This window comes from Monomorium pharaonis, chromosome 5 (assembly GCF_013373865.1).
Source record: "Monomorium pharaonis isolate MP-MQ-018 chromosome 5, ASM1337386v2, whole genome shotgun sequence".
Classification (NCBI taxonomy): Eukaryota; Metazoa; Arthropoda; class Insecta; order Hymenoptera; family Formicidae; genus Monomorium; species Monomorium pharaonis.
Window position 1 is genome coordinate 27,772,304 of NC_050471.1, and position 20,701 is coordinate 27,793,004.

At 37.5% G+C, this 20,701-nt stretch overlaps 3 protein-coding genes across 8 annotated transcripts in view; 2 read left to right on the top strand and 1 right to left on the bottom strand.

Annotated features, from left to right (window-relative positions):
• Nucleotides 1-1,047: 1,047 nt before the first annotated feature.
• On the top strand, nt 1,048-4,402 carry LOC105836064 (GTP:AMP phosphotransferase AK3, mitochondrial). Of its 2 annotated transcripts, none has more exons than XM_012679842.3 (4): nt 1,048-1,413; nt 2,406-2,525; nt 2,656-2,828; nt 3,333-4,402. In XM_012679842.3, exons 1-4 carry the CDS (start codon nt 1,245-1,247, stop codon nt 3,537-3,539), a joined length of 669 nt encoding a protein of 222 aa, XP_012535296.2. In that variant the 5' UTR covers nt 1,048-1,244; the 3' UTR covers nt 3,540-4,402. The 2 variants fall into 2 exon arrangements, with proteins under 2 accessions (XP_012535296.2, XP_036142897.1); XM_036287004.1 differs by having other exon boundaries at nt 1,282-1,413; nt 2,383-2,525.
• On the bottom strand, nt 4,269-16,417 carry LOC105836063 (cysteine protease ATG4D). Of its 4 annotated transcripts, none has more exons than XM_012679838.2 (7): nt 11,717-11,753; nt 8,738-8,911; nt 8,164-8,508; nt 7,584-7,847; nt 6,962-7,203; nt 6,677-6,838; nt 4,269-6,068 (listed from the first exon to the last, which is right to left on the bottom strand). In XM_012679838.2, exons 1-7 carry the CDS (start codon nt 11,751-11,753, stop codon nt 5,889-5,891), a joined length of 1,404 nt encoding a protein of 467 aa, XP_012535292.1. In that variant the 3' UTR covers nt 4,269-5,888. The 4 variants fall into 4 exon arrangements, with proteins under 4 accessions (XP_012535292.1, XP_012535293.1, XP_012535294.1 ...); XM_012679839.3 differs by lacking the exon at nt 11,717-11,753 and adding an exon at nt 16,366-16,417 and having other exon boundaries at nt 5,889-6,068; XM_012679840.3 differs by lacking the exon at nt 11,717-11,753 and adding an exon at nt 9,915-10,790 and having other exon boundaries at nt 5,889-6,068.
• The window catches only part of LOC105836062 (metabotropic glutamate receptor), a 38,461-nt gene continuing 30,586 nt past the window's right edge, over nt 12,827-20,701 (top strand). The window contains exons 1-3 of one of the 2 annotated variants that reach the window (XM_036286997.1): nt 12,827-15,023; nt 15,646-15,801; nt 16,678-16,887. The gene's annotated coding sequence lies outside the window, so the exon portion shown is untranslated. The remainder of the gene's footprint in view (nt 15,024-15,645; nt 15,802-16,677; nt 16,888-20,701) is intronic. The other variant, XM_036286998.1, reaches the window with a different exon arrangement.

The window sequence follows — 20,701 nt, forward strand, 5'->3', positions numbered from 1 at the left end:
GGTCTGATGTTAAAGTGCGCTGTGTAACTGTGTCAAATTATCTTTAGAATAGTTTCTTAAAGATAGTTTGACACAGCTACACGCGCACCTTAACATCAGACCACTTTAACACACGATCTTAAGAAAGTTCCTCTGCTCAGACCCGGCACAACAAGTGGCACAGGGGTTCAAGTAAAGAAAAATATTTAAATGACCATTTTGTTGTCTTCTTTTTTTTTTGCTGTATATGGTCTAAAGTTAATAATGGTGAATATAAAAGAAATTCGGCTATAAAGTACTACCTTCGTTACTGAAATAATTTTTTTTTAATTGAGAATAAACATTCTTCACTATTATACCACCCTTAGATAACTGAATACAACAATTTGAAATTCATGTTCTATCACTAGCACACATTTACCACACTTGCGTGCTGTATTACTTCGATTATTGTAAACTTTTTTTATCTTATCAATTATTTCATTCAAACGAGCAAGTGCAAAATTTGCATTGCAAAATCGTTTGAAAAATTTAACAGTACTTTTCTGGATAGTTAAGATGTATCGTTGTAAAATTTCACTAACATCTGTTCATTACTTCTATGTTTAATACAACAATAAAAACTGAAAAATCTTGAAAATTCATCGATTCCCATAAGAGCCCATGTTAACAAAATATTTAATATCCAAATAACTAGCTAGTTCAGCTTTTTGAAATTGTGACAGTCAATTTATATCACTAATTCGAACTTCTCTACAAAAATTTCATGAAAATCTGTTCATCTTGATTTAGCAGCAGAACTCCCTTAAAGACAGCGTAGACCATCAGGCATAAAACATTCTTAAATCTCAATCGATCATTAAGGTTCAACGGTTCGTCGAGCGCCAAGGACCGGCGCGGGGGTCAATTCAATTCCGCGTCGGTCCGTAATCGTCTATCCATCGCGACCGGGCGTGCGCGGCTCCGACGTGACGTTACGAAACGGCGCGTCGCGGTTGCGTCACGACGCGTCACGGCGCGGCGCGGCGCGCCGCGTCGGCCGTCGGGTAACCGCGACGATTAGGCCACGCGCCGCGGCCTTATCGTCGCTCGCGCGTATCAAAGTTCGACGGCAGTAGTAGGGACCGAGGGTAGAGTCCGACGCGGGCGATGCGAGATCGCCGCGGCCACTTGGACGCTCGTCGTCGTCGTCGTCGTCGTCGTCGTCGCCGTCGTCGTCGTCGTCCTGCGGAACTCGCCGTCAGCCGCCTAGCAGACCGCCTCCGATGGTAGCGATCACCACGTGTCGCGCCGCCGCGACGGCCCTCAGGGCCGTTATCCTGGGCGCCCCGGCCTCCGGCAAGGGCACCGTCTCCTCCAGGATCGTCCAGCAGTTCGGCGTCGCGCACATCTCCAGCGGCGACAGGCTGCGCCTCCACGTGTCCGCCGACACTGGTACGTCGTCGTCGTCGTCGTCGTCGTCGACATGCGGACCCTCGTCCTTTTCTCCCTCCCTTTCCCTTCTTCCCATCAAAACTCTCCCTTTTTGGATCCGCTCTCTCGATTTCCCCGTCGCTTCCTGTTTTGTTATTGAATTCATGTACGAATTAAGATTTGTATTGGACTTTTTTGTTGATGTTTCGGAAACGCGTGTCATATCTTCTGTTGCATACAAATTTCCGAGTTTCTTTTACTTTTTTTTTTTTGGTAATATGTTATCGGGATTTTATCGTTAACCTAGCTCGTTGTGTCGATTCACGCGTGTTATCATTAATTTCGATGACACGTGACTTCGATGACGCGATAATTGGTTTCCTTGACGAACTTTGTGTTTTTATTGCTCGTCCGCGTTATATAATCTGTAAGATTGCCGATGCGTTATCAATCTAATTTTAAAAACATGTCGAAATTGTTATATGTCGTTATATTTCGACAAAATAAATTCCCCGCGTCTAATCTTATCTTCGATAAGTACAATATTGGAAAAATTTTTTTACAACTGCGATAACGCGCTTGAATTGCTATAGTTTCGGTGACATTATCTCTGTCGATCATATCACATATTGTAAATAACCTTTTAAATGTATCATATATATTTAGAACACAATTATATAATTTACGTTTTAAATTATATATTTTTAAATATTACATGTAATCAATTCAATATTTAATCTGGCAGTCAATGACATATGAGTTATAAACATTGAAGCTTTAATTAATATAGAATTTTCATCAAATTAAATTTCCGCGTTTGTTTCTATCCATCAATCGGTGCTTGTAAGTTTGTCGGGCTGCTAATTTTAGAAACACACCCTCGACACACTTACCATTAATATAATGACATTTTCGCGTTTATACAATGCAATTCAACGAAAACGCGTGAAGACACGTGCCATTTCATTTGGCAAAATGCACGTTTCTCAGGCACAAACTCGTCTCGTTCGCAGTTCTGGGCAAGGAGGTGAAGAAATACATGGACAGCGGTAGCTTTGTGCCGGACGACACGATGATATCCCTGATCAGCAACGAGATCGATTCGGTGGCGGATGGGAATTGGCTGCTCGACGGTGAGTGGAGAGAGGAAATGATTCCGACCTCGTCGTCGTGGCCAAGGTCGTCGTCTTGAACGCTCGTGCCATGAACCCACCCACCTGTGTGTGTGTGTTTTTCTATAAACGCGAACGAATATCTTGGCAGGATTCCCGAGGACGTTGACGCAGGCGGAGCGACTGCAAAGGCTGCACCCAATCAATCTCGTGTTGAATCTCGTGGTGCCGACCGACGTCATTCTGGACCGAGTCAAGAGCCGATGGGTCCATCTGCCCAGCGGCAGGGTCTACAACATCGGCTTCAACGATCCACGAGTGCCGGTAATCAACGCAACGAATGTATACTTATATCTATTGCATTGAAAAAGAGACAGAAGAAACGAGCGCGACCGAGGATATAACTGAGAGCCTATATATTCTTAATTAATTCCTAATTAACGATTTGTTATTATTTAAAAAAGTATTGTATATAATAGAATATATTATCCGATATAATATTAAAAATTATAATTAATTATAACACGATAGAATCCACTGCACGCTTGAAAAAGAAGTTATCAGTAAAATTTAATTTTAAGGTATTAAAATATTTTATTTCTTTCTAGTTCCGTTTTTTTAAATACTTAAAAATGTTTGTTTAATAAAACTAAAACGTTTGAAACTTCAATAGCTTTAAAATATTTGAAAAACGAAGACAGAAATAAAACATTTTAATATCTTAAACACTTCTTTTCCGAGCGTACAGTATTTTGATCTATTAATCTATAATTATAAAATATTATTAATTACAAGAAGTTTTGGCGCTAATTAATAAATTTCTTACAGGGTAAGGATGACGTTACGGGTGAGCCGTTGTCCCAGAGGAAGGACGACAAGCTGGAAGTCGTGCAGAAGAGGCTGCAGGATTACGCAATAAAGACCGAGCCGGTTGTGCAATTTTATCGCGAAATCGGAATACTAAGGGAGTTCCGTGGTAACACCACCAACGAAATGTGGCCGACGATCAGAGATTGCGTGGCACAATACTGCTGAGTTTTAGATATCAAATTTTTAGATAGATCTATTCAAATACGTATCAAACAATTGCGCTGATCAATCGGATCCTTAAATAGAAATATGCTTAAATTACTCCTTTTCCTCTTAGAGATTTATCTAAAAGGAAAAGATTTTTTGATATTACATTTATACCAATTCCTACTTAAAAAATTAAGTAGATAATTAAGTAGTAAATATAGAGATATATAGAGAGGGTCGGATTAGATTAGATAAAATTCCAGGCGCCTAATTTTTTTCAGTGAGAAGATTAAAACGAACAAATATGTTTAGACTTACTTGAGGCTTGTGATTCGCTCGCATCACGCGATCTCGAGTAATAGGCAAGAATAGGCGCACGCACGTTCGGTAACAATTGTTTTCTTTATATCTTGCGACAACGACAGGGAGAATGCAACGTACTATAACGCGATTCGCGCGCGACGCTCTCTCACGCACACGAACGCACACAAGAGCATGAATGTCATTAGGTTGCAAATACGTGATATCGTCGCGTCGGCAATAATAAGCTTGTACACGTTCCCCGATGCAGAACGCACCTAGATAATACAAGATTTCACAGCGACTCAGAGACATTGAATCGTGCGCGCGTTATATCTTTTTTTTAGCGTTTGCACGAGCTACTATAGCTGCTGCCGCTTAGCCAAAGTATAGTACAAAGTAGGGATTATTATTCGATGATAATATAATGGGCGATACTTTCCGGGATGACGTAATCACACATTTCTCATTTTATTTCGAGCGTATTATAGCGTTATACAGTTGTAAGAGAGATATATAACAATGTTGTGTACATATTCAACAGTATAAGTACAATATACGCATATACATATGCATATATACACACGCATACATACATATACAGTGCGAGGCATCTAAAGGAGTGCTCTAAATGATTTTTTTAATAATATAATTTTCTTTTTTTAAATTTTCTTCTATTTTTAAATCTACATTATACTTTAGAGAATACTTTAGGCTTATTTGTCATCTTGCACATATCACGTAATCTTGCTTTTTAGCGCTCGAGTAATTCTGAAGCGCAAAATTAATTTTTCATTCTAGTCTATTCTCTCTATTCTACTTTACTTTATTGTAAATGCTTTTATTGTTTCTTATGAAAATATTTAAGACGAAGTAATTTAGCTTAGAGTATAACGAGGAAAATAGACTCGTTTAAGGACGTAATTTTTGATATTCGAAAAACTTATTGTTTTTTCAAATATACGCTTTTAAATATTTTTATTCATATATCTATAAATAGATACACAGATATTGAATTTTCTAAATAAATATTTAGACGCATACACCATTAGATACTTCACCCTGTATATATCATGTTCACGTTTTTCAAATCCTTCATTATTTCCTTTTCAAAGCAGAAAAATTACTCAAGAGTAATTTGATTATAAATAAATAAATAAATAAATAAACGTCTTAACATACTTTTTCTTTAAATGAATCAGACTTGAGAATCATCGCGCTTTTATTCGCGCGAGTGTTTTTTCGTAACAACACAGTCAAAGAGAATTTCGCAAAATACAATTTTAAGTTTTAATTCAACAATGAAATTTAACGCGCATCGTAAGATATTTTCAAGACTGACAAAAATCTCGTTGTAACATCAAAATAAATATTCGCTTCTAATAGACTACTGCAATATTAAGTCATTTTAAATTAAGTTATTAAGTTAATTATCACTAATAACCGATATGTAAAGTTATTAACGAATTTCGAGATTATATATAACCAGATAAAAAAAGTTGTGCATTATCATAAGTGCACACATATATATTACATATTAAACAATCGGAAAGACGAACGAATCAACTTAATCGAATAACTTGTACTAAAGTCGGGAATAATTTTGCTTTCTTATTTCCTATCTCATAAGATCCGTTTCGTCTTTTAGCTAAACTTCTTGCAGTTCATTTTTTCTCCTTTTTCCTCTACGGGGAGAAAAAGATAAAAGTTAAACTATGCAAAAAGTTCAGTTAAAAAGAACAGATCAATAAATAACAATAACTGGTCATTGAAAGTCAATTCAAAGCTTGTCTTCGTATACGCATTGAGATCGATAGGAATGCGTCGCTCTCCGCTACGATACTGAATGCTTCATTCTTTCCAGATATATCCGATTCGGGTTTTCTACGTTTTTCTACATGCGATCTGGAAAAGCGGATGTACGAAAAGTATACTGTCGCGAGGTATTGAGCGAACAGATAGAGACGCAGAGATAATTTCTCGCGAGAGTAGTTCGGATGAGCACGCAATCACGTGTATCATATCCCCGCGTGTCGTCTGTTTCTTTTGTCCTATTTTTTTCCTATCTTACTGCAACAACTCGAACTCCTCGCACTCGAATAGATCGTCTTCCACACTCTCGTGACCAAACTGGCTTGGCGATGGCAGAAGACCCTCGACTACTTCGATTCCTTGCTGCAAATCCTTTCCGCTTCCCTCGCAGAAAAGGAACATCGGGTAGTCTATGTTCTGGTTAGGTATTACAAACTGCAATGTTAAACAAGACATCTTAACTTTGCTCGAAATAGAATTTTTTATTTTTTTTTTCTTTATTTATACATTTTTAACTTATTTTCCAGCGTACCGTCTTTACGTCTCAAAAATTTACGATCTGATCTCTTTGATGATACATTTCAGCAATCAACATTACATACACTTTTATTTTTAATTTTTAAATATAACTTAAAGATTCACTAGATTAACATGTTCTGCGCGCAGCCGATTTTGAATTTTTATGTTTTTCGTTCAGTCGGCGGAGAACAGTCAGCGGATGCCAAGACATACAATATTTAAACAGAAGATAACGCGTTCAACGCGGTGACACTTTTGTTCCATTCTCCATTTAGAGCCAAAGAAGAGGGGTCAGCCAATGCATTAAAAAAAGTGTAAATATATATATCTATAAGTTTGATACTGTCGGTCTCTAGGGATCCATTTCGGCTAAAAAAAAAAGTATAATGTCAGTCCATAGGGATTGACGCCGCCCAAACGTAAAGTTCAGTGTCTCCAGGGATCGACGCTGCGTCGAACGTGTTAATTTGTTATACGAGTCGCATTCTCTTTAAAATGTGTTAAAAGAATGTGTATACGCTTACCCGTTGAATTGTTTCCATAAAGTCGGTGAGCGACTCCTTGTCAGGAAAGTAGAAGCCTACGCAACAGCTGGGGTCCATCTTCGAGAGCAACATTTTTCGCGGCGACGTGCAGTGGAAGCTTGTCAACGGGAATTTTTCGTTTCCTTCGACGTCAACAGTCTCCTAAAGAAGTGAATGAGAAAATGAGTCAGTGAGTGATTTAACTATATTCTATTATTTAACTATTATTTAACTATATTTTAAAATAAAATCCATTTTTAAAATTAAAAGATATAAAAATAATACCTGACAATAATGCGGATCTAAGTGGATCAGTTTATCGTCCTGATAACCGATAAAGTAAAGCGAGTGTCGCGGACGGCCACCGATCACGCCGATGCAGGTGTCTAATGCTAATAGTGCTGTCAAACAGGGTGCATAAGCAGGGTTCAGCTTCTCAACGCCGAGCCTCAGGGGTACTAAGAGTATTAATGCCTTCCGTCTACCGTCAGGAGTGCAACAGACATTCTCGACATCTCGCATGTACACTGAAAAAAAAAATTTATTAATTCATGCACGGACATAAATAAAGAGTGAAAATTGTAAAACTTTAAATGAAGAAATCTTTATTCCTTGATGAGAAAAGTTATTAATACGCTTCTGTTATATATTTGTTTGAAACTTTATATTATTTCACAGAAACAGAATTGTTATTTAATTTTTCACTGCTATTTAGGTAATAGACATTTCTTTAATTAAAATTAATTAAAATTAAAATTAATTTTTTATAATAAGTACATATTAAAGATTCAAATGTCGCATGTTTTTCCACTTTCGATAAGTGAATCATTCTTTTATGTCGCATTGTTATATATGTTTATATATAACAATGCAACATAAAAAAATGATTCACTAACCTGATACTAACCTGCACAGTCTTGAGCGACGTATACCGCCAACTGATTGAGCTTATTGTTGGGATCTTCGCTGGCGCGTTCCATAGCTTGACATAAGAGATGCGCGACCGAAGAAGGACCGTACCAATCGCCCGCGCGTTTCCCCGTCGAAGCGCTGAGCGCCACAAGTTTGTGTATGGAGAACGGGGACTCCGGTGTTGGCTGATCGCCAAACCATTTGATGATCATCCGATGAGTGCTCTCGTCAGTCGATTGTTCCGGTCGCCATCTCCACTCTGCATATAAAATCGGGAAACAAATTTATCACTTAGCTCATTGACACAGCGAAAATCACAGGTTGAAGTAAAAGATTCATTGTGTAAACAAATCTAAATGTATGATATGTCAAGTTTGATATGTCATCATTCTACCATTTATTCTTGTGTGTTTACTTTAAACAAGTAAATGAGTTTTTAATTCTGTATTCTCCATCAGTTTATGATCCCCTTAAAAGAAAATCAGTCATTTCATTCGAAATCTTAACAATTCAACAGAGAATCAACGAATCTTTCTAGCACCGACAAAGTAAATTTGAAAAAGAATCGCAATTACCTCGTCCGAGGAAATGACAAACTAACGCTTGTGCCAGCATCATTTGCCCGCTGCGTAGCATACAGCCCCAACCGCAATCCGTGGTAAAGGTGGAGCCGTTCAAGATCGGGAATTCTCGTCTGTATGTTAACCAAAGGCGCGACATGAAATCCCTCTTGAATTCCTCTATGGTATTCTCGAAATTCGTGGCATCCATCGCCAACGAGACTTGGCTCCCCGTTCCGACTGGTTCTAATGCTTCCGACGCTCTCTCCAAGGGATACTCCGACTTCTTCAAATAACACTGACCCAGCAACCACACGGGAGATTCCTTGGAGAAGTTCGTCTTCATCTTCACAGTCCAACCTTTTGGCACAAAAGTTAAAAAAATAAACTGGAATAAATGATCCTTTCTATTCTATTATGCACAACAAATTCATTAAATCATTACTAAAAAGACAATAATCTAAGAAATCTGCAATATTCTGTAATAATTCACAGCAGAGGAATATGATCGATATACAAAATACTTTTCTAACTTGAAACTTAACTTTAAATATGGAATTATTTACTGCAAGGAGTCCAATATACATACCATATTTAACATTGTTCCACATAGAGAGCAATTTCGTCTTGACTTTGCTGTCAACCTCTGTCACGGCCATGGTGTCGTCCAACTCGGCATCCGAGTTGAATGATTGGATGGTAGGAACACGATCCGTGGCGATCATCCCGGAAAATATTCCAAGGTTCACGGGACCAAAACCACCTGCAAAGATATCCTCTGCTCAAACAGTTTTATCTTGGAATTAAACGATATGTTACCTTATAGATGCTGGTTTTTTATATTATTCTTATCAATTAATCAATTATCTAATTCTGTCATTTTTATTTTCCGTTAACTATTCTTTAATTATCCCTACTATTTCCCCTTATTTCTAAACGAATAACAAGAATTACTTTCATCTTTTAAGAGGGGAATTTACACGTGTCTCACATGTGTTAACTACTATTATCAGCTCTCATCAGCTGCGTGTCAATTTGAATAATCGGGTCTATCAAGTACCTTGCAAGCTTTAGTGCAAGCTGGATAATATGCATGTTACATATACATTATAAGCGAGTGACTTAACATAGAACAGATAGCACTAAAAAAAAGAAGCATTTAATTTTAAAGTATTAAAGTGTCATGTGTGTTTTCGTTTCTTTAAATATTTAAAAATGATTTAGTCTCAAACAATATTTAGATTTAAAACATCAAGACGTTTAAAACAAATATTTAATTGCTTCATAAGGGGCTATTTCAGTCTAGAGCGCGATAAAGTTTATTTTTGGGCATTACAAAAAAACTGCTGCACATATTTTCTTTACTTTTTCACACATTTAGTAAACGTCTACAAATTCTGATATGGCTAAATATTTATTAGCTTCTGTGTTACGTAAATTGAAAAAAACCAACACATTTTTCAAGTCGACTGACACGATGAAAACTATCGAAACTATCGATTTTAACTTTTGCGTGTATATAAAAGTATAACAATTTGTAGATATTTACTAAATATAGATACTTGTAGAAAATGTATGAGCATGGAAAAATGCAGCGGTTTCCTTTAAAAACTTCTTCAAAAATAGATCACTTTCTCGAGCTCTAGATTAGATAGTACCGCCTAAAATGTAAATGCAATTTAATACTGGAATATTTTTTTATATTTAAAAATTAGAGACACAATTAAACAATTTTAATATCTTAAAAATGATACTCTTTTTCTTACTTAAAGATATTATTTTTCTTTTCCACGTTGTTTTATTATAAGATTATCGCGTCCGTATTGTTCCGCCGAGCTCCCGAACACCTGACGCTCCGCTCGGCATGTTCCGATCGACTGCGAGGAGCGGCTTCACGGAATCGCGAGAGATTAGCACCTGTTATCGTCCGCGGGGGGCTGTTTTAACACATAAATCATCAAGGTAAACAAATTAAGAGGGGTCACGACGCCGACGCCGCCGATGCATTCCTCGCCTTCTTTATCTCGACTGTGTGTGCGCGCCTGACACAACGTTAGGTTTATTTAGTGTGCTCAATCGACTATCCAAATTGACATACGGTTAACAAAACGGCGATAATAACAGCTAACATAAGAGACGAAAGCCTCTAGTTTTCAAAAGGAAAAAACACAATTCCACGTTACAATATTTGTTATTAACTATTAATTGTCTTTTAAACATTAACGTTTGCTTCGTTGAGAGAGGAGCGGGGAAAATAACAGAAAAGCAAAGGAATAATCATGATTCTTTTACATAGAAGGAAGAGGGGTAGGTGTCGGTTCGATTTTTTTACTAAGGATTTAATTATTATACTTTTTAGGTGTTATAAACATCGTTGTGAATTTTTTAAAGATTATTTTAAATTATTCATAAATTAATGTAATCTACTTAAATTAAATTAAAATTCTTTTTGCTGCAAATTCTCATAGAAAAGAAATTCCTTTTGTATTTGAAAGGAATACAAAAATAAATTCCTTTTGATTAAAAGTTCTAAATCTGTTAAAGACATCAGTTTTTAATTTTAAATTCAAACATTTTAAGTGTTTGAAAAACAGAAGTAAAATATTTTAATGTGTTATCAAACATTCTTTTTTAATGCATGAATACAAAATATTCTTTTTACAAAAAAAAGAAGTATTTAATTTTAAGATCTTAAGTGTTTTTAAAACATTTAAGACTGAAACATTTTAAAGTTTTAAAAAAACGGGGACGAAAATAAAAACATTTTAATATCTTATCAAACATTCTTCTTTAATGCACAAATACAAAGTGTTTTTTTATTTACCAAAAGAAATGCTTAATTTTAAGATATTAAAATGTTTCATTTTTATCTCTATTTCTCAAACATTTAAAAACGTGTTAGCTTAAATTTAAATGTATTCAGATTTAAAATACAAAGATTTTATTCTTATGCGTTTTGACTCTAAACACCTTTTAAAACTAAAACATTTTAAGTGTTTAAAAGACGAAGACAAAAAATGATATAATTTAATGTCTTAAGAAAAATTGTTTTTTAACTGTGTATCGTAAATGTTTTCTTTTTTTTACTGTCCATCGTCCGTCTTATCACGCGACTGTGAACAGACAATAGGCATCACTATCTACACATCGTGCAACGTTTCATCTATCCAATTTTGCCACAGGCAAAGCAGACTGCGCTTCGATCGTTTTCCACGTAGAGAGAGAGAGAGAGAGAGAGAGAGCGAGAGAGAGTAAGAGAGATAATGAAAACTAGGCCTCGCGCTGTCACAGACACACAGCGTGTCAAACTCGAGCCGAAGAAACGAGACGAATGAACGGCGTCAAGCACAATCGAAAGGAGGTTAGAGAGAGCGGCAGACAGAAAAAAAAGGGTCGAGCGGAAAATACGGTGACAAAAGGAAAAAAAAAACACGGGAGAGTCGGAAAAACCGTCGCCACGTCGCGGTCCATTGACAGCTAGCCGTCTGTCGCGGGCGAGGCGGAGGAAGGGAGCGGGATCGAGACGTAAACAGCAGGCGTGTGTGTGTGCGCGCGCGCGTTCACCCACCTAACCTCTCCCGCGACGATCGCACCTGCCCGTTCATGCCTCGGCCTCGGGCGACCTCCGTCGCGAACGTGGTGGAAGAGAAACTGCACGCGGTCGACCGCGTCCGCTGTCCGTTGAGCGTTGCTGTCACGACGATGGGATGGAAAGGCGGCCCCGACGAGGCGATCACATTTTGTCGCACGCCTTTGACGCACACCTCGCACACTCCCGGGTTTTCTTCCTCCTTTTCCCCCCCGCCCCCCCCCGTTTTTCTATCTCTCTCTCTCGACGGACGTCAACTCCTAGGGGACGTCGGGGCGTCGCATCGTCGGCGATCGGTACCAGGCGTCGTTTTCACGCTCCGATCGGAATATTCTGCGAATCTCGCTTTCCCCTCGCGTTGTTTGCGTCTGTCTCTCTTGCGCTTGCCGCACGGCGTCGTGCGACGGGCCGGGCGTCCCAGGGCCGTGGCTACGCGATTATTTGTTCGATTATAAATCTGTTTTTGCGTCGGTTGGACTTTCTGCATTTGACATCTTTGCTTTTTCTCTTCTCAACGCCCGAATATATATTTATCTCGTTTTAGACGGAAACATTTTCGGAAATTTCAAGCAACGCGAAGTTTTAACAAGTTTAGAATTAATTAAGAATAATTTAAGATCGACTACGGATGAGAACGATAATTCAATCTTTCTTTAATTTAAAAATATATTATTGTTGAAGATGTTAATCATTAATGCGCGTGAATGATATTGCAAGTTTCTTGTATACCCAATAATTATTTATAAATAATTTACACGTTTTGTTATATCGTATTTGTTTTATTACCAGATAACACAAAATATTTATAAGAAGGAAAAATATTTATGATAAATATTTATGAAAATATTTAAAATAAATATTTATACTATTATTATGAAAGAATATAAAAAATATTTCGAGTTCATATACCATAAATATTTTTCAGTACATTTTAGAAATATATTCTATACTTTCTATAATTGTTGATAATAATTTTTGTATCATTTTTAAATGGTTTATGAAAAATAATTATATATAAATCTTTAAAAAATATTTTTTGAAAATAAATTTGTAAAATATTTATGAATATTTATGATAAATTTTCTGTGCCGTCTGGGTATTATTTCTCCCTCCGAGAAAGTTAAAGAGTCCCGAGAGAGTTAAAATGCCACTGCCTAGGGCATACGAAAAGTTAGTTAAGGCTCTGGTCCGGGCGCATGCGCGGCGCGTTGTTCAGCGGAGTGTCTAGTTCGAATGGAAGAGGGCGCCGGGGGTTCCCCTACGCACCTGCACTTCCCATTTTGTCTCTTCTTTCTCTCATGTTTCATCTTTTCCGATAAGTTTCTTCCTGACATTCAACGTGGCACGTGTGTGCGCGGCGAGTTGAACGGCGGCTTACTCGCTCGCCTCTGTCTGCCTGCCGCGAAAAGTAGCGAAATGTTTCTGGAAGCGTCTTGTGCAACGCGTTCGTCGCGCGCACGCGTGAGATTAAAAACGCTGCACCGCGACGCACAACCTTGCGACGCAGAAAAGGACGCTTGCGAGTGAATGCGCCGTCGGAAATCGGCTCGCGACCGATCGCGAACGACATTGAAATGGAATCTTCGATTTTTATTTCCTCTGCCTTTGTCTCCCTTTTTTCTTCTTCTCTCCTGAATGTTGCGTCGTAAAATTTAAAGCGTCCACTGTGGCGACATGCCGATAACAATCGTGATTAACGATTGGCAATTGTTGTTTTAATGATATCGGTAGAAAGGAGAGAAGAGAATAGAGAAAGAGAGAACGTTGTTTATTCGGCCTTCTGGGATAAATCCTCTGAAATACGGGAATTGAGCAACAAGATCATTGATAGTCAGAAAATAAGATTACTGGCAATTTAACATATGCGTAAATAGCAATATGATGTGAGGAATAAATCGAGTCTTTCTCGTAACTTTTATTAGTTCTGAAATATATTAATTTTTAATGGGAACCACTGTCCATCCCTTCTAAAGGACAAATATGCGCTTTTACAGTTTTATATGACTTTTCTCTCTCTCTCTCTCTCTCTCTCTCTCTCTCTTTTTCTAGGAATTTTTTTAATATAAATTTTCAGGCTTTATTTACCTACGTTTCATTTGTTAAAATTTATTACTATTTTTTTCTTATCAGCGTGAATAATGAATACGATTTTGATGTTATCTTATCATGCACGCATGAACGACGCTGAGTTATTGGAATCTCAAGGGAAAATTTTCGGAAATCGACCGAGTCGAAGCGTATGGTGTAGTGCGCCGTTGATGCGAATGTACAGAGTGGCCCACATATTACAGCTTAAATCCCTCTTCCGGAGTTTTCCTATCTCGAAAACTGTCACGATCAATTTCAATCATTCTGATCTCAAATTTCTTTTAGGTTTTGGAGGCCTTCAAATCAGTGTCAAAATAGTGACTGAAGAGATGAATATTTGCGCTGAAATTTTACACTGATATTCAAACACAATAAAGTAGAACAATCTATCAAATTTATATAATAGAACAACAAAAGAAATACATTCTGAACTTCATGTTTTTATATAACTTTGAAGAAACAATTTTAGGAAAAAATATGTTTTCAGGAGCTACTCATCATAATAGATTACGAAAACCGATTGGTTATATGTATATAAATACGATACTTGAAATTTCTAAGTTTTCCCTATTTAGGGAAGCCGGAGGGGACTTGTCTTGATATAGATTGAAGAACCTTTAAAACTTAAGAAATTTGAGACCGCGAACTATTAAAGCCGATCCCGTCCCTCTCGAGATATTAAACTGCAACTGTGGTTTATGTGGGTCACCCTATATATTCTGCTCCTCGCGCGGAGAAATAAGCGGGAAACTGTCATTAGACGAAGGGAAAGAAGTTCAAAGAAACCGCGAGCGATCACGCGATATCCTACCTAGGTAGCTGTGTGGAAACGCCTCGAGGACGATCAATAAGACGATCGTCCTATTAACCCGCGGTCTCGCGTCTTTTTGTTACAAACTTTCCTCCAAAACGGCCACACAGATATCGACGAATATATATCTTGCTTAAAGACAGCACAGCTTGGAGAAGTTCGCGAGGATGAGGCCAATAATTTCGGGGGCGCGATTGGAAAATCGGCCGCAACTTCGAGCCACCCTTCCGCGCCACTTTGTAAAACGGACGCCCGACGATTTTTGTCTTCAAATAGAAAATTCGTTGAACCCACTTCGAACGATCTACAATCTCTCCGCGTCAGGTGTCACGAGAGAATTCTATTTATAATTTTGTACGCCGTACATTTCGATGTATACATGTGTGCGTATGTATGTGTCTTCATATATATACTTTATATGTCATGTATTTTAATATATAAAGGTAAATGACCCGGTAAAACCGGACACGTTGCGATATAGTACGCCAAGATTGTTGAATTTTTGTAAAGATTCACGATATAAGGTGATTTAATTATATAATTAATTGAAATATGAAATTTAAAACGCAACTGTTGGCACAAAAGTATAAAATACTTTGAAATTATTTTAAAAATAATAAAAACTTGTCAAACGTCTAAATGAATCAATGTTAAAAGCAATCCTATTAATGCATATTTTTATATTGTTTATAAAATAAATATAAAAAATTACTTTTAACAAATACGTAATCTTTAATTTTTTACAAAAATTTTAACAACGTCAAAATACAAACTTTAATCTAATTTTGTAACAAATTCATGCTTTAAATGTTAAATTTTATAATTTTTTAAAATAAACTACTTTGTAAATATCTTTATGTATTTAAAGATTACAATTAAATTTTTAATATGGTAAAAAATCATTCAAATTTAAGTCTCCGTACAAGTGCCGGATATACGGGGCCATTTATCTCACTTACATGTTTGTACGAATTTTGTTTTTTAAAAGTGTCTTTTATATTTCCCGCAGGATAATCAGTCTAAAAAGTAATAACAACTCTTCTCTAAGAAATGAAAATCTTCGGACGGAATCATTTTTCCTCGCGGAAGTGACGGATGTGCAATGTTTTAAGCGGGTTTTCTCGCCTGGGACAGGTGACGAGGACGCTCTCGGAGTAATTACACGGTGAGGAGCGATTAATAATCAGTGCACGATATCGGTCGATTCCGAAGATACGGATTAAGAACGATGTAGGTCGACGGCTTAATTAATGGGCGTCACTTCGGAGACACGGCTTCGCGAGAAATCGGAATTCTTCGATCCCGATTAATTTTCGAGAAAGGCATTGTTAATGTTTGTTGGCTCGTATCGAGGGTTCTTCTCCACTGCCTCTTCCCTCTACAAAGCGTAAAACAATATTGCTAAAAGCGATTCCGGTGGGAATTTTTCTCAGAATTTTAACGCGAATTGGAACGCCTTTCAGAAATACTGAGAAAGTCTACAGCTTTTCTTGGAATTTTTCACATTTCGCGAATCCCGAAATATTTTAATGGCTTTCAAACTTTGCACATCCTGCAAATAAATAAAATACTTTAAACTTTTCAGATTTTTCGGATTTTCAGATTTTTTAATAAGATCTGATTAGAAATTATAGGATGAGAATTCTTAGAAATTTTGCAAGCTGAGAAATTTTTTATAAAGTTATACACAAAAATTCTGAAAAATTATATGGAAAAGGGAAACTTTTACCTTGGAAAAACGGTGTTGTTGCGTCTAATGACATCATCGTTTCGCGGCGATGAGAAACTTCTTCTCGGTACACCGGTGACACTTAATTACAATTAATTGTACTCACTGTGAATCGATTAACGTGACGCAAGAGGGTTCGTCCGATTCTGAGTCATCGATTACGCAGACCGCGGTCGTCGTTATTTATTTAATATCGCGGTTCTGCAAATCAGTGTTCACGCCTGGATGACAATAATTGCGGTTTATCTTCGCGATAACAATGCGGTTTATCTTGACGATAACGATGCGCATTATTGTCTTCGATTTCGATAGATTCCGCAAACCGACGACGTTGGTGGGCAATACTTGTTTGTCTGTTTATCTCAATAAACGACGGCCGCGAACGAAGGAGATAAGGAAAAAAAAAGTGGCACTTCTTGTCCGTCCTTGTGGAACAACATCGTCGTCGAGGTGACGAAGCGGCAGGAACCGGCATGCGCCAGATTCATCGCGAAATCACCAGTAAGCCGGATAGAATTCCAGGTGCGTTTCACTCATTGATTACCGCGCGAGTGCTCGTTTCGCAAATTTCGCGGCGCGCACAATTCGCAATTTGCCAACAGCCCCGGAATAACAGCGTGATCCTCTTGTGAGGCTCTCCATCGGCGAAGATAATCGCCCGAACGACTCGGTGATGAAACTATCTCAGTCCGAATAGAGGGACCTTGTCGATCTTTCGTATAAAATTGTTATAAAAAGAAGGTCGCGGCGACACTGCAGAATTGATACACGGAGAGGATTTTCTCTTAAAAATTATTCTGAAAATCGTGGTAATTGTGAGGCAACGTAAACCTTGAAGAATTTTACCATACTTTTAACAAAATTTTAGTAAATTTTGTTAGAAATATAGTAAGATTTACAAAATTTTGCCAAACTTTATTAAAATTTTGTCAAAAGTATAGTAAAATTCTATTACCACGATTTTCAGAATAATTTTTAAGAGAAAATTCTTTCCGTGTAAAAAATGCCCGTTTTTAAAAATCACTTTGCAGCAGCAACATTACAATATAATTATGTTTTAGCGTTTCTGATGATGATATCTCATGTGCCTGAATTGATTTTTATGCGGGAGAACCAATCTATTGTCGTCTTCAAATTCATATTAGAAACTCGTTTTTTTAATGCATTATTTTATTAAAATTGAATAAAAAAATTTTCTAATGTTGCGCTTTTCATTTCCGTGTGATTTTTTTACGAGAAATAGAACTCCGCTGCGTCCACCTGGCGGCGGCGCGTATTACTCGACGGTGAGATGCAAGCTATTATTTTTCACAATATTTTTGAAATGTTACTGACGTAATATTGGAAAACAATCTTTGCGACATTGCAGTGCAAATTTGCGCGCTGCATGGAAATTGGAAATATTGCGAGATTTTTTTTTTTTTTTTTTTTTTTTTTAAAGGAAAAATATCCCGATGAATGGGAGGAGAAGAGAGCGGGTTCTCCGACGCTTATTTCTGCTTCGCGCGAGGTCATCGCCGGTAGATCGTCCTGTTATAAAACGCAATCTCTAAAACGTTCAGCTCAGACGAGTTCGATCGGAATATCGGAGCGCACCACCTCCCTTCGGGCGCGCGATATATCCGAGAGATAGGGAGGTATACGAAAATACGATCGCCCGAAATCAAAATAATCCGACGAGCGTCATCGGGACGGGAACGTCGATTTCCCTTCCACGCTGGTCGCATCGCCTCAATATTCCTCGCGCCGCGGCATTTATCCTAATTATGGCGCGCGCCGTCGATATCTCTCTTCTCGCGCGCGCGCTCGACCTAATTCCGGTTCCGGCTGTACCGCGTATCGATGGAAGCGTGCGAAAGAATCGTACGCGTAAGCGAAGAATTGAATTACGGGCGATGGACGCTACGTAGAAGCGATTAGTAGTGAAGGGTCGATAGGTCTTGAGTTTAACACTAAATCCCGCACACGCGGAAAAAGTTTTACTCTCCCGTGGTAAGAAAAGCGAGTTTTAGTTTACTTCTTTTTCTTTTCGAGTAACAGCTATCTTTGTGAAACATATTTTTTTACAGTGGTCCTAAAATATACTTATTATTTACTTGAAACAAAAAATATATATTTAAATTAAATAAATATTACTTATTTTTTTTTTATATTTTATAAATCCACATGCGCATACGCATACATATATTATTCAATCATTTTTAACATTTTAATTAAAAATATAAAACTAAAGCAAAAATTTAGTTTTCTTCTGATTCTGACTTTTAAAAGTTAGAAGTAGAAAAGCTTTTCTTCTTAAGTAAAGTTTTATAATATTCTTCGAAAGAATATAAATTCTTTTTTTATTACGTAATGAGAAATTCGTCTAAAATTTGTGGTAAATATTTTAACCCAGAGAGAAAGAGAGAGAGAGAGAGAGAGAAATAATAGACGTCTAATTGATGTCGATCCGCCTTGTTATTTCTTCTTCTTGGAAAGTGTATATTTTAAGACTATTCTCAAGAAAATAAAAGGATAATGCTATTATTTAAAAGGAGAAGAGTAAATTGAATAATTGCTCTTTTCAGTAGAAAGTATAATTGCTATTTTTCTGTATATTACTAACAAGGCGATATGGTAGAACGTACTTTTGATCAAACGAAATTTTTTGTTATCATGATAGGGCTCACTATTTTACACTATCAAATTTGTAATGTCAAGCACAATTTGAGTAATTTGCAATAATTCCTATAGATTGTCACTGCTCCTACTTAATATGTCACTAAGTTAACTAAAGTAATGAAATTGCATAATTTAATTTAAGAAATGTATTAAAGGAGGAGGGTCAATAACGCCGTTCTTGTGTGTAGGTTCTCTGGTTATATCCACTAGACGCTTTTTCTTTATTAAAAAATTATACTAATTTAACTGAGGAAATTTAATATCATTATTAAGAACGCTGGTATATTTAACGGGAAGGAATTAATTATATTCCTCACATTCATCGGGTAATTTCCAGAAGAATTCCAATTTCTTTCAATAGACACAGTTGAATCTATCGAATTCCTAATTTAGATCTCTTTCCCATAGTGTATGACCTGTGTAAGGAATTAATTAAAAAATCATCAAGTCGAAGAAATTAGAAAGTTTTGAAAAGCTATTACCGGTACTGCGTCTGCAGGACGGGTATGAAGATGAGTCAATGAAGAAGAAGAAGAAGAAAAAGAAGAGGAAGAAAAAGAAGACGAATAAATTATAAGGGTGCGCGTTCACATTCCCCCCAGAACTCTCCAAGTGCTCGCATAATATCGCGGTCTTCAAAAGGGCGAAAAGGACAGGGTTGGGGGGAAGAGGAGGAGGAGGAGGAGGAGGAGGAGGATAAGAGAAGCTCGGTGCGGAAAATGGGAAAGTGCATGTCGGGATGGGGGGTGAGCTTGCTCCCCGACGGCAGCGTGCTTTGTAACAGTCGCTTTCTTCGCATCCGCGTTAACTGAATTAGCCTCTCTCGTGCCCCGGGGGAAACGAGCTTTCCACGCCACGGAGGCTTTTTGTGTCCCTCCATTCCTCCCCCGCCCCTCCGTCCCTTCTTCGCGTGCATTGTCGCACGCTCGTCCAGGCCGCTCCATTTCCCTTCGTCAATCTCTCGCCGTACACCGTGATCCCACTGTTGCCGAGTCGCTATTCGCGCAGTAGCGCATCTCGGACACTAATGCGGATGAGAAGCGCCGGGAGGGATGAGCACGCCTGATCTCTCTCTCTCTCTCTCTCTTTCTCCGGAAGACAGAAATGCGACAGAGTATTTCAAAATTAACGTGGCCCAACGCGACCGGGAGCATTCGATCGAAATAATGAAACGTTAAAATACAATCGAAAGAAGTATTCCCGCTTTCGGCGCCATTTTCGTATCTCTTCTTAGATTTACTTTTTATTTATAAGGTATTCGAATGTTTGTTACAAATTTTATTGAACATTAAAAAAGATCTGTCAAATCTGTCAAATCTGAGAATTGATTTTCGCGAGAAAGTTTCGAAGAGAAATCGATTCTTTCGTTTCCTTTTTCGATACCTTTTCTTACTAAAAAAAAAAAAATAAATTTGAAAAGTGACTTTTCGAAAAGTTGGAATGTTTGTTTAATTATAGGTCGGACGAATGGAGAGAGAACCGCGTTGTGAATATCTCCCAAAAACGTTGAGTCAATCAAATTGAAACTAGACGAGTTATCGCGGCAACAGTTTTGAAACACGTTATCTCAAAAGTGAAACATGTTTCAAACTTTGCGAACAATTTACACGCCGCGTTGATAAAAAACTTTTCCAAGTCCTTTATCTTCAATTTACTCTTCCGACCTCTCAAAACT

Coding starts and splice junctions, on each gene's coding strand:
- LOC105836063 (XM_012679838.2), bottom strand. CDS start 11,753: ATGAACGGGCAGGTGCGATCGTCGCGGGAGAGGTTAG. Junction 8,912..11,716: donor ATCGTCGCGGGAGAGGTTAG/GTGGGTGAACGC, acceptor ATATCTTTGCAG/GTGGTTTTGGTCCCGTGAAC. Junction 7,204..7,583: donor CGTCGCTCAAGACTGTGCAG/GTTAGTATCAGG, acceptor TTTTTTTTTCAG/TGTACATGCGAGATGTCGAG.
- LOC105836064 (XM_012679842.3), top strand. CDS start 1,245: ATGGTAGCGATCACCACGTGTCGCGCCGCCGCGACGGCCCTCAGGGCC. Junction 1,414..2,405: donor CCACGTGTCCGCCGACACTG/GTACGTCGTCGT, acceptor TCTCGTTCGCAG/TTCTGGGCAAGGAGGTGAAG. Junction 2,526..2,655: donor TGGGAATTGGCTGCTCGACG/GTGAGTGGAGAG, acceptor ATATCTTGGCAG/GATTCCCGAGGACGTTGACG.